Genomic DNA, 12,620 nt, shown 5'->3' with positions numbered 1-12,620 from the left:
CTTTTATAGTTGCTTGGTAATTTTAGCTACTGTTTTGCAAAGTTTTGCTTGTCTTTGATTAATCTGAGCTTTTAGCTACTGTTCTGCTATGTTTAGTAGCCTATTTAGCCAGCCTGATGCTACATTTGGCTTCTAATATTTTGCAAGCTTTAGCTATAACCTAGCTTTTTTACTTTTAGCTACTGCGTTGCAATGCTTAGTTAACTTAAGTCTATTACCTATACTGTTTGCTACTTTTTGCTTGTTTTTGATTAATTTGAGCTTTTAGCTACTGTTCTGCTAGGTTTAGTAGCCTACTTAGCTTACCTTATGCTACATTTGGCTTCTAATCAATCTTTTGCTAGCTTTAGCTACAACCTAGCTTTTTTACTTTTAGCTACTGCGTTGCAATCTTTAGCTTAAGTCTACTTTTATGTAACATTTTGCCACTTTTAGCTTCTCCCCCGGCTACTTTTCCTTCCAACCAGCCTTTTGTTACTTTTAGCTAGTCTTTTTTATTTTTTGTTTTATTTATGCATTAAGTCTAACTGAGACACAAGGACTAATTTTTTTTAGCTTTTAGTTTGAGTTATGCTTCTTTTTTTTCTTTTTTTTAGCTTCAACTTTTTTTTATTTTTCTATAACAGATATTTCAGCAGTTGTTCAGCTTTCAGCTGTATTCTCACAGAAACTATGATTTTTTTAAATTTTTCTGGTTAATCTCTGAATTTTTCAGATTGATTTGAGATTATGAAAAACAGCTGATAATTATTTCTAAAATGCCACAAAATGAGTGTTTAGATTTTTCAAATATCAGCTAAAGATCTGCATAAAGCGCCTAAACTCTCAGTTTTAGCTCATTAGCCCATCCCAGGTGACAGTTTGCCTCCTGAAGTCAGTTCGTCTTAGATTAAATGTATCATCTGTAGATTAAAGATTATTATAATCCGGTCCGGTCGTCTCTGAGACTCTCCATGATGCAGGTTCCTCCTCCGCATGAGAGGAGTCAGCTTTAAAAGGAGGTGCAGCATCAGAGTCCGGCCCCGAGCCTGAAGTTCTGGTCCCAGGATCTGACCCATTTATTTAGATCTCATGAAAGTTTGAGTTTTAACTAGAGGCCATTTTTTTTCATGAATAAACCCATGTGGTTTTCTTAAGGTGGTTCAGGTCAGTGACCTCATCCTCGCACAGACGCTCCGTCTGTTAGCAAAATATCTCACAAACCATGTCATGGATTTTAACGAGACTTTCAGGAAATTATCAATGGATAAACATCTACAACTGATTATGCTTTGGAGCCAACCAGATTCAAGATGTCCGCCACAGCTAACCGATCTTAAAAACACAAAAATAGCTATAACACATTTAGTTTTAAAAATCTTGCTCTAATAATTTGTGTGGTAGTAGCGGGGCAGTAGCTGAGACTGACCCCCAACACACATTCTGAGTGCTCACAGACTTGTCTAAAATATGGCTACTGATGTTTTAAAAGTAAACTCTGTCTGTTAGCGAAATATCTCATCAACCGCTCGACGGATTTGAACGAAACTTTCAGGAAATAATAGCTGGATGTAAATCTGCAACTGAATAACTTCTGGAGCAAAAGCAATTCAAGATGGCCACCACGGTCAGACGAACTTAGAAAACAAATATATGGCTATAATTCAGTCAGTTTTACTCGCACTGCGCTAAAATTGGGTGTGGTAGTAGCTGAGAGTTGTTTACAACTCATGCTACAAGTTCTTCTCTTTATTCAAGATCTTTAATTAAATTTTCAGCAAGAAATCTTAAAGCCAGCCTGTCTGTTAGCAAAATATCCCATGGACCACTGGATGGAATTTAACAAGACTTTTATAAATTACTCATTTGATAAATGTCTACAACGGTTTATCAGTTGGAGTCAATCTGATACAAGATGGCTGCCACAGCTAATCCACATTATCCAGCACATTAATGGCCATGACAGTCAGTTGTACAGATACTGAGCTAAACTTTGATGTGGAAGTAGCCGAGAGGCGTCTTGAATATTTATTTAATTCAAGGTTTCACCAAAAAAAGCATTTTTATTTTGGTTGTGGAGTGGAAGTTGCGGGCGACATGCGTTCCTTCGAGCAACGCCGGGTCTTTGGTTTCAGGCGGCAGCGCTGTTGATGAATACATGTTAGAATAAACATGTTTGTCATTGATCTGGTGCTGTCTGTGTGGTGTGACGTGGGGGGAGCAGAAGTCCGGCCTCTTTTCCTTTTCACTGTGAGTGACGCCCACGCTGAAGCCCCGGCAGCTATAAAGCCCTCAGCCCTCCATGGCTGCAGCAGACGCTGATCATGCAGACCTGTTGTGTCGAGAGCCCTCGTCTCTGCTCCGCATCAGCCGTTTCCATAGAAACCCAAACTGGAGCCGCTCGGGCCTTTTCGTCATTCTCCTTTTGCGCGTCGGGCATGAAAGGAGAGCGAGCGTGGCAGTAGGTCTCCTCTCACCTGTGCTTCTCCCACCTCTGACCCCGGCGACCATGGTCTTTCACAGGTCCACCAAAGGTGCCTCCAAAGCCCGCAGAGACCACATCAACCATGAAATCAGGAACATGAGAGCGCTGCTCCCCATCAGCCAGGAGGACCAGGAGCGCCTGTCCTACCTTCACTCCATGGCTGCCATCTGCACTTACATCCGCAAGTGTGTCCTCTTCCAGGGTAGGTTTCCAGAGCTCACTTCCTGTCTGTCGTTCACAGATTCACCTCAGCGTGTTAAATTAGAACCAAACGGTTCGTTATTTTCAGTAATTTAACAACAAACAGCTTTAAAAAAAATGAAGTTTTTCAGAAAATCTGAGTACGTGGTCGGGGCTCCTGCAGCCTGCTGAGGTGTTCTGGAAGTGACCTTCAGCTCAACGGCGCTGTTGGGTCTCCTCTCCGTCTTGAACAAACAGGTTCTCTGACGGCTTCATGTCGGGCCGGTTGGTCAAAGTGATGCGATGGGCTCACGAAACCAGGAGTTGGTACTTTAGGCAGCGTCAGTGCCGAGTCCTGCTGGAAAACCAACGAAGCTTCTCCGTAAAGCTCCACGAAGAGCTCTAGAGCAGGGCTACTCAACTGGGGGCCCCGGGGCCAAATCGGGTCCACGAATGAACTCAGCTCGGCCCACCAGTGGGTTCATATTTAAATAAAACCAGATTTTAAACCATCAAACAAACTTAATGACGATAATGGATGGATGTCCGGCCCCTGAGCCCTTGACTTTCAGTAACTGTGGCCCCCTGCGGAAATGAGTTGAACAGCCCTGAGCTAGAAGGTCCTGGTGGACAGCTGGACTGATGAAACCCAGCAGGGGGTTTGGTTCCCCACATCGTCACTGGCTGGAAACTTCACGTGTGGCTCTGAAGTGGTAACTTTGACCAAAACATCACAAACCAGAGTTATATTTAATCTGACAACAGGAAGTGGTCTTTGTAGTGGTGATCCACTCCCAGTATGAGTAATATTTGGAACGACACGGTGGTTGTGCTGCTCGTGGGAACAGTTTTTTTTTTTAAACAGGCACGAGCAGATATTTCAGTTATAAATGCAGTTTGTTCACAGCTTCACAGTTCAATCGTTTCAAATCAGACTGGTTTAAACGCGACTCCAGTCTTTGCTGACGTGGGTTTAAATTGTACTGATCGGTTTCATCATTGTCCACCCGGATCGTTGTCAGTGCGGCTTTCAGACTCGATGTGATCGTTTTCCGAATCAACGAGAAAATTCCCATTTTTTTCAACAGACCTGAGGCGGATTGCTGGAAAAGTAGGAAGTAGTTTTACGCATCTGTTGGAGATTATTTTAAGGCATCAAAACATGAATTTGTAGTAACATGTGGCAAAGTAGTAAAAAGAAGGAATTTAAACCTGTTTCTGATAAAAGTCTGGCACCTCAAGAGCTTCGAGTACAAATGATGTTTAGTAGCAGAAAATAAAAAATACTCTTGATTAGTAAATGTTGCAGAACCCTGATCCAGAGCATCAGTCCGGTCCAGTTTGTCCTTGGCTCAGGTGACGTCGTCTCTGGTTCAGGGGATGTTCAACAGGAGCACTGGACCTGCTTGAGTCCGGGTCCTGGATGGGGCTGAGCGTGGAGGCCCCTGAAGCTTCGACCTGAACCACCGTCCACGCCTCATCAATCCTTTGGGTTTATTTAACGTGCTGATTTTCTGAGGAATTTAATTTGGGGGTTTTCATTCACTGTAAGCCATGAACTGGGAGGAGGATCGGCTCCTCCAAATCTGAGCCGTGGTCCTCAGTCGGAAAAGGGTGGATTGACCTCTTTGGGTCCAGGGTGAGGTTCTGCCTCAAGTGGAGGAGTTCAAGCATCTTGGAGTTTTGTTCATGAGTGAGGGAAGAATGGTGAGATTGACAGACGGATTGGTGCAGCATCTGCAGTGTTGTGGACTCTGTACCGGTCCGTTGTGGTGAAGAGAGAGCTGAGCTGTAAGGTAAAGCTCTCTGTCTACCCGTCAGCCTACGTTCCTCCCCTCACCTCTGGTCATGAGCTCTGGACAGTGACTGAAAGAATGAGATCGTGGATCCAGGATGTTGAAATGAGTTTCCTCTGCAGGGTAGCTGGACTCTCCCTTAGAGACAGGGTGAGAAGTTCAATTATCAGGAGAGACTCGGAGTAGAACCACTGCTCCTCCACATCAAGAGGAGCCAGTTGAGGTGGTTCAGGCATCTAGTAAGAATGCTCCCTGGGTGCCTCCCTAGGGAGGTGCTTCAGGCCTGACCAACTGGGAGGAGACCCCGGGGAGGACCCAGGACACACTGGAGAGACTACATCTTTCGGTTGGCCTGGGAACGCCTTGGAGTCCTCCCAGAAGAGCTGGAAGAGGCTGTGGAGAGATGTCTGGACCTCCCTGCTCAAGATGCTGCCCCCGTGACCTGACTTTAGAACAAGCAGAAGATAATGGATGGATGGATGGATGGAAGCCATAAATGTTACAGAAGTGAACACTAAATATTTCCCACTGTGTGGAATGTTTCTATATAAAATTAGTTTTCTGAAGAGAATTATTGAAATAAAATCAACTTTTTGGTGATTTCCTTACTCAGGTGTGTCGCTGTCCGGCTGAGGGAGAAGTTATTTAAGACTCGTATCAAAAACCTGCAGAGAGCAAACAGGAAATGAAGCTTGAACTCTTTCATTCATCAGGGCTGGAGGCCGGGGGGCGATCCGACTGCTGCGTGCCGTACGAGGCCTTCCTTGAAGCGCTGCACGGTTTCCTGCTAGTCTCCACGGCGCAGGGCAAGCTGGTCTACGTGTCTGAAAACGTGCCCGAGTATCTCGGGCTCTCCATGGTGGGTGTTGTGCATCAGGTTGGTGCGGCTGCAGGAGCTTCAGGTTGTTGACGTGAAGTTTCTGCTGCTCCAGGTAGATGTGCTGCAAGGAGACACTTTGTACGACTTGGTGGAACGCTCTGACCTGGACGTTGTTCGGACAAATCTGGATACGAGAAACGACGCGTCTGCAGGTAAGGTCAGGGGTTAGCTGTCACCTGTTAGCATGCTTTCTAGAGGGGGTGTTCCTTGTATCACGTAAACATTATTATTTTTCCAGAGAGGAGCTTCGTGTGCTGCATGCAGACCTCCAAGGCTTTTAGGTTGCAACACGGTGGCGGCTGCTCCATGCTGGTCAGCGGGAGCTTCCGGTTCTTTCCTCGGTGCTTCTCAGCAGCCTCTCGTTCCAACGAGCCTCTGTTCGTGGCCCTCTGCACCCCCACGGCGAATCGCAGCGCTCATTTCTCTCAGAGCTTCAGCAGCGCTCACGGACTGGACATGAGCTTCACTCAGACCTCAGAGAGGTGAACCCCAACGTTAGCTGTCAGCAGTAGGCCTGTCACGATAACAAATTTTGCTGAGTCATTAATTGTCTCAGAAATTATTGCGATAAACGATAATATTGTTTGAAATTAATTAGTGATTATTGTAAAATTTAAGAAGAAATGTTGGTTAATTTATTTTGTGTGTGGTACCTTTTATTGACCACTGGATGGCAGTATAAGACTGTTTGAACCCAAGGATGGATAGTCAGGGAGCGAGCAGTGCGTCTCTAAGAAAAATGGGATGGAGGCCCCGTAACGTGACTGTCTCTCTACGGTTCTCAAAATGGCGGACGCTCGGTGTGGTTTGAGCTCTTTGGCATAGCATTTGTCACACAAAGCTTTTAACAAAACAAAACAAAAAAAAAATCATCAAGTTCTCGGCTTCTTTTTGCAGAGAAAAACTTTTTACATGAAGGCACGGGTTTCAACCGTGAATTCTGGCGCTTCGACAAGACGGAGGTTTTTCCCCTGAGGTCGGCCCGTTAGCTTAACTGCTTTTAGCGATCCAAAAATGCGATTTTGGACGGTTAAAGCAGATTTTAAATAGAAAAGAGAAAGGGAGGGGTCAGTGAAGAGCACCGGAGCCTTTTGTCGTCCAGTGTCTTCAGTAGAAAGAGAGAGACGATAAATGAAAATGAGGTCGATCATTTTCATTTATCGTGCGATTAATTGATTTATTGTTTATCGCGACAGGCCTAGTCAGCAGACGGAGGCAGAACCATCTCGTGAGATTTACCAACATTTGGATGCTTTTCTTTTCAGCGTTTTGTTCCTTTTGGGGTATTCGGCGGATGAAATGTCGGGCCGATCCTGGTACAGCCTTGTTCACCCTGAAGACCTGTCACTGGCTGCTGATTCTCACAGGAGTCTAAGTGAGTGCACAAACCACAGCACACCTTTCACCAAGATCAATTCAATCCACAACGAGTGCTTTAACTTTTAGATACTGAGCCTTGCACACATTATTTTGCATGAACACAATGAAAGAACTAGCATCCCTTGAAAGAATGCACATCGTCCTCCAACTTTCATGAGAACAGCTTAAAATGAGAAATGAAAAATCTGTAGCTGTTTTTTTTTTTAAACCTTGAAAACAACATTATGCAAATCTCACGCGTTATCGTTATGAATGACTCTCAGCTACTATGACGTCAAATTTTAGATAAATATCTGTAACATCAACGGAGTTGTGATCATTTTTGTGTTGGCTAAGGTCAATTAGCTGTGGCAGCCATCTTGAACTGGATTTACTTCAGTAGTTAAAACATTTAATAGAAATACATTCAGTAAACATTTCCTAAAAGTTACATTAAAATCCATACAGGAGTTTGCAAGATATTTTGCTAACTGACAAACAACGGTTAGTGCTAAAGTTGTAAGCAAAGATCTTTTGCAATGAGTTATAGTGAGTTTCTGTTAAGAATGACTCTTGACTAGTAACACAAAAAACTTTAGCTCAGTATCTGTAAAACTGACTGAAATGGATCTAATTTTGTGTCTTGTGAAGTCAGTTGGATGTGGTGGCCATCTTGAATTGGATTGACTCTAAAATGTAAACAGTTGAAGAGGTACACCCGATGATTTATTGCTAAATGTTTCATTAATATTCATCCAGTGGTTCATGAGATTTTTTGCTAACAGACAGATGAACGCATGCACACACAGGCAAAAACATGATTGCTCCATTTTGTGTATGTGTATGTCTAGTATATGTGAAAAAGTTTTTGTTTTTTTTCCAGTAAAGGCAGACGAAGGCTTCCGGGTAGAGATGGTTTTGAGGCTGCAAGGTCCAGACCAGTCCTGGACCTGGAGCTACATTCAAGCTACCAAAGACCGCGGCAGCCGGAGCATCAGCTGCACCAACGTCATCATCAGGTACGCTGAACGTTTTCACCTGAACTCGCGTCTTCATCGCCCTCGTAACACATTTTCCGACCCTTCAGTGAAACCCAGGCCAGATTTCTGCGGAAGACGACCGGCAGCGACGCCTTCAAGCCGCCGTCCGGGTCAAATCAGCCGAACTTCGCCCAGCAGCCGTCTCGCAGCCAGAACTTCGGCGCTAAAGCTTGTAAACGGCCGAGGATGTCCAACGGTCGTCGTGAAGAGCCAGGCGCCGGAGCAAGCAGGGAGTCTGAGCAGAATCTTTACTGGGCGCTGTGCACCCCCTCCCAAGGCGACAGATCTCCTGATTTGGGCGGTAGCCCTGATCTCTTCACCCCTCCCTACAGCCCCACCTCCTCCAGCTCCTCTCTGCAGCAGGAGGAGCTGGACCACATGTCCTCGCCTGGCACCTCTCCCTCTTGTTACTCCAATCCAGCAGCGGGGTTCACCTGCCACCAGCCCCCTGCCGAGCCCCCCCCCAGAACCACCGATCAAACCTTTGAAGACCTGCTCCCGTCCAGCTCTTCGCTCCCCCCCTCGCCTCGGGACTACGACTTCCCAGCGTGTTCTTCTGATGCTCGACTGGTTCCGGACTCTCTTTCCATGTCAGAAATGTGTGAGCTTCCAGCGGAGTCTCTGCATCCAGATGACTTTGATCTTCTCGAGCATCCACGTGGGGGGGGTCTCGTCCAGCTGCAGCACGTTCCCCACCCAGAGCTTCCAATGCCCTCCGGTCTGCTCACGCCGCTCCAGTCACCCGTGTCGACAAACCATTATAGCGAGAGGGAGCAGGAGGAGATCAGTATACTGGCCCAGCAGATCTCCTCCCTGGCCAGCAGCTTTGACCTGCACCACAGCCTGAATGTGCTCGGGGGGGCCCAACCGGCTGCCTGCGACGGGCACCACGGCCCTGAGCCGGTCGGGGAACACGCCTCCATGTTCGAGAGCATCCTCAAAGATCTGAGCGTGGACAGTCTGTCCTGCCCTGGCACCGCTCCCTACCAGCCTGGTTTCATGAGCGGATCCCACCAGGAGCAGGAAGCCCCGGACCTGCTTGAAGAAGACCTCCTACCCGAGGAGCAGCTGTGCCTGGGTGGCATCGTCGTGGATCCCTTCAGCTTGCAGCTGGGACTTCATAACCTGAACACTGGGTTGCATCAACCCAACATCTGCACGCAGCGTCGCCTCCAGCCAGGTGAGCTCTCCATCAACCGTGCACACAAGGAACAAACCATTCGTGTTAACGTTCCCTCACTCCTGTCTCCTTTTAGACGGACGTGCTGGACCAGCCTTGTACTGAAATAAGTCTGTGACTTACTGCTCAACCACCTGTATGACATATTGTCAGGACAGTCTTCCTAAACTGGAGCCAGCGAAGCGTGTGCAGAAACGCCGTATTTAAAGGTAGTAACTGAACTTTTAGAAAGGGCCTCCAGAATGTCTCGTAATGTTGGTTTTGATTTTTTTTTTTTATCCAGTTTCATTCGTTTGCCATCTTGTCTATTGAATTTTGAACGTTCCAAAACAACAACAAAAAAAGTGGGTCATGAATTTTCTCTCAAAATAGTCCCAGAGTTGTTGCAGGTGTTCGTTCGTTGTTCCCGTGACAGGAAACACGCCGCGGTCTAAAATCCACACTGACAACAGCAAAACAAAATGTCTTAAATGATGTATGACGTGAAGAAAAACAGAATGAAATTCATTGAAAATCTCATAAAAAAAACTATATTTTGTTCATGATATCAAATGCTGAAACTACGGAACAGTTATCTTTTCAAAGTGTAAAAATGCTGGTTGTGTGAATGTTTGTGAAGCTTTCACACTATTGAGATCCTTCAGCTTTTAAATTCTTCCGTACGTTTTTCAGCATCTTTCTCGTCCCGCAGTTTTCAGCCATTTCAGCAAATCATAAATCAAAACGTTCGGCTCTTTCAGATCAATCCTGCTGTGACTTAAGGTGTTGGTGCAACTTTAGCTTTTTTGAAATATTTAGCCTTTTCTGCCATTTTTGTTCTCAAAGAAAATGAATCGAGCTCATTTTACATACTTCTCCTTCAGCTACTTTCAGCTGTTTTGTGCTCCTTTCAGATTCGTTCTGCCAACTAAAAAACATTTTTGTGCTTCTTCTAAACTCTTTCTGCTAATTTCAGCTTGTTATGCTCCTTTTAGCTCATTTCTGAAAGTTAGGTTAGGTTTATTTGTCATGTGCCAAATCAACAAAAAGTCAACAATGCAATGAAATGTTTAGGACTAGAAGAACTTGTAGTGGACTAGGCCTCCGACCAAAACCTGCCTCTTTAGAACACAAACTGTCTCGACTCGCCAAAAAAGAAAAAGAAAACAAGAAATATCAAAACATGCAGAAAAATACAAAAAAAAATATTATTACCATACTAAAGAACATATTAAAAAGTTTCAGGTTTTTCTGCTATTTCAGCTACTATTTAGCTGTTTTTATGCAAATTTTAATATTTTCAGCTAATTCCACATTTTTGCACTCGTTTCAATTTTTTTCAGTCTAATTCAGCCAAAACGTGCTCTCTCCACTTCCTTCTGGTAATTTTAGCTTCATTATGCCTTTTAGCTGCTTTTCAGCTGTTTTGTGCACATTTCAACTTCTTTCAGCCTAATTGGGCAAACGTTTTCTTTATTCTTTCTTTGGCTAATTTGAGCTTGTTCTGCCTTTTCAGCTACTTTTTTTCCAAGCATTTTATTTAGCTAATTGCAGCTGTTTTCAGATTAATTCAAGGTTTTGGTGCTAAATTCTGCTACTTTCAGCCTAATAAACATGCATGTTGGGCTGCCTTCAGGGCCAGGCCTCCCTTGCATAAGAGATCCGTGATCTCAATAGAATTTGTCTGGTTAAATAAAAAACTGATAAATTCATTAATTAACTTTTTTCTACTAATTTCAGCTTTATTCTGAAAGCTGAAATTTGTACCGTATGTTTTGGACTATAAGGCACACTTAAAATCCTTTAGCCTCATAAATCAGGCGCGCCTTGTGTATCAGTTCTGTTTGTGCTCGCTGACCTTGAAACGATTATTTGTGGTTATTGTGAACGAGTTGAATAAAGTTTGACTTATGACTGTTTTGTTTCTCTTAATGCGCCTTATGTGTGAAAACAGACCCGTTCGCTGATATTGCAACCCGTTGCATCTTATAGTCCAAAAAATACGTTAGAAAGAAGCTAATGAGGGAGTGGTGGCGCAGAGGTTAGAGAAGGTGGGCCTGTGGTTCAACTCCCAGTACAGACAACATCAAAATGTGGGGGGTAAAGGTGAAACACCCACACCTGCCTCCACCCTAATTTGCCCCACGCTGGGCCCTTGAGCAAGGCCCTTAACCCCCACCATCTGCTCCGCCGGGCGCCCTCGATGGAAACCCTCTGCTCCACACAAAGGGCTGTGGTAGCTCGGTGGTCCGTGGTTGCGTCAGGAAGGGCATCCTGTGTAAAAATAATCACCAAGTCTTCGTGCGACTTAGTTCACTGACAAAAGGAGCAGCCGAAAGAAAGAAAGAAAAAAATCCTCCTTTCAGCTTTATTCTACTCTTTAAGCTATTCTTATGCTAATTTTAGCTTTTTCAGCTAATTCCACTTTTTTTTTTTTTTTTTAGCTCATTTCAGCTCTTTCCACTTCCTTCTGGTATTTTAAGCTTCTTTCTGCCTTTTCAGCTAATTTTCAGCTTTTTTGTTGCTAATTTTAGCCATTTAGCTTATTTCCTTTTTTTTTTTTTTTACCAATTTCTGCTTATTCAAACCAAATTCAGCAAATACGTGTTTTTTTCTGCTTTATTCTGTTAATTTAGGCCTGATCTTCTATTTCAGCTACATTCAGCATGGTTTTTAGCTAATTTCAGCTGTTTCTCAGCCAGTTCTTTCTGCATTTTCACAGGAAATGTTTCTCTAGTTTTGAAAGTTGTTCCAGGTTTTATGTTTTCCTCTGCGAGGCATCCCCTCTTCTTTGACCAACAGCCTCTAAACCTCTGCCCATCTTTACTTCTCTGTGATTTAGCCTCTATAATGAAAACAGTCCTCTTAATGGCCTGTTGCTAATCAGCCGAATTAGTTACAAGATGCTCCACCAGCTGTTTCATATTTAAAACCATTTCCTTTTACAACCTTTTCTTTGCCCTGTCTCAACGTTTTCACATGTATTGCTCCCAAAAAGTTTGAAATTACTGTTTTTTTTTCTCCAAAAGGCGTTGCAGTTTCTTTTTTGATATGATTGTGAATTAAATATGAGTTTATGCGATTTGCATCCTGTTTTTACCGGTATTTATGGTTTACAACATGTCCAAACTTTGTTGCAACGGTTGTAATAAATATAAACGGGTCCAAATGTGCATGTGCTTATTTAAAACGTGTATTTCCAAAATAACTGGCTGCACAAAATGCAGCCGTACGGCTCGATGGTCACTTGGCTGCAAACAGAATTGTGTCAACATGCAACTGATGAGGCCCAGAGAGGGCGACACGGTGGTTCAGTTGGTGGAGCTGAACAAACGACAAACAACCGTTCAGTCTCTCTCTCACCTCGGGACAATTTAGAGTCACCAGTCAGCCTAACATGCATGTTTTTGGTCTGTGGGAGAAAACCCACGCATGCACAGAGAGAACATGCAAACTCCACTCAGAAAGGTCACGGGCCGGGATTTGAACTGGCGACCTTCTCGCCGAGAGGCAACAGCTCTACCAACTGCACCACCGTGCTGCTGTTCATCATTTCCCCAAACAACAATAATAAAAAAACACAAAATCCTGTTGGTCGGTCATCGTTTTATAACTCGGTGCTGTTTCCTGTTCTGCTCGTTTGAAGAATTTAAGAATAAGGTACTTTGTAAAATAATACGTTTTACATTAAATCAAGATGTATTTCTTTAAGTGACCGCAGTTTGTTATTGAGCACTTTATC

The 12,620-nt window shown here is 44.2% G+C and overlaps 1 protein-coding gene across 1 annotated transcript; it reads left to right on the top strand.

The window, feature by feature from the left end:
* The first annotated feature begins 2,488 nt into the window (after positions 1-2,488).
* Positions 2,489-9,004, top strand: npas4l (neuronal PAS domain protein 4 like). The gene is made up of 8 exons (XM_037690809.1): positions 2,489-2,666; positions 5,154-5,299; positions 5,373-5,472; positions 5,559-5,802; positions 6,586-6,695; positions 7,563-7,698; positions 7,767-8,899; positions 8,976-9,004. The coding sequence occupies exons 1-8, from the start codon at positions 2,489-2,491 to the stop codon at positions 9,002-9,004; spliced, it is 2,076 nt and encodes a 691-aa protein (XP_037546737.1).
* Positions 9,005-12,620: the final 3,616 nt, after the last annotated feature.

Source organism: Nematolebias whitei, chromosome 1 (assembly GCF_014905685.2).
Source record: "Nematolebias whitei isolate Nwh7 chromosome 1, NemWhi1, whole genome shotgun sequence".
NCBI lineage: Eukaryota > Metazoa > Chordata > Actinopteri > Cyprinodontiformes > Rivulidae > Nematolebias > Nematolebias whitei.
The sequence above is the reverse complement of the archived record's forward strand: the minus strand, read 5'-3'. Positions and strand labels throughout refer to the sequence as shown.

What these genes read in the sequence shown, in the direction of transcription:
- npas4l (XM_037690809.1), top strand. Translation starts at nt 2,489, where the DNA reads ATGGTCTTTCACAGGTCCACCAAAGGTGCCTCCAAAGCCCGCAGAGAC. An exon ending in TGATTCTCACAGGAGTCTAA is followed by an intron (nt 6,696 to 7,562) that starts GTGAGTGCACAA and finishes TTTTTTTTCCAG; the next exon opens with TAAAGGCAGACGAAGGCTTC. An exon ending in GCAGCGTCGCCTCCAGCCAG is followed by an intron (nt 8,900 to 8,975) that starts GTGAGCTCTCCA and finishes GTCTCCTTTTAG; the next exon opens with ACGGACGTGCTGGACCAGCC.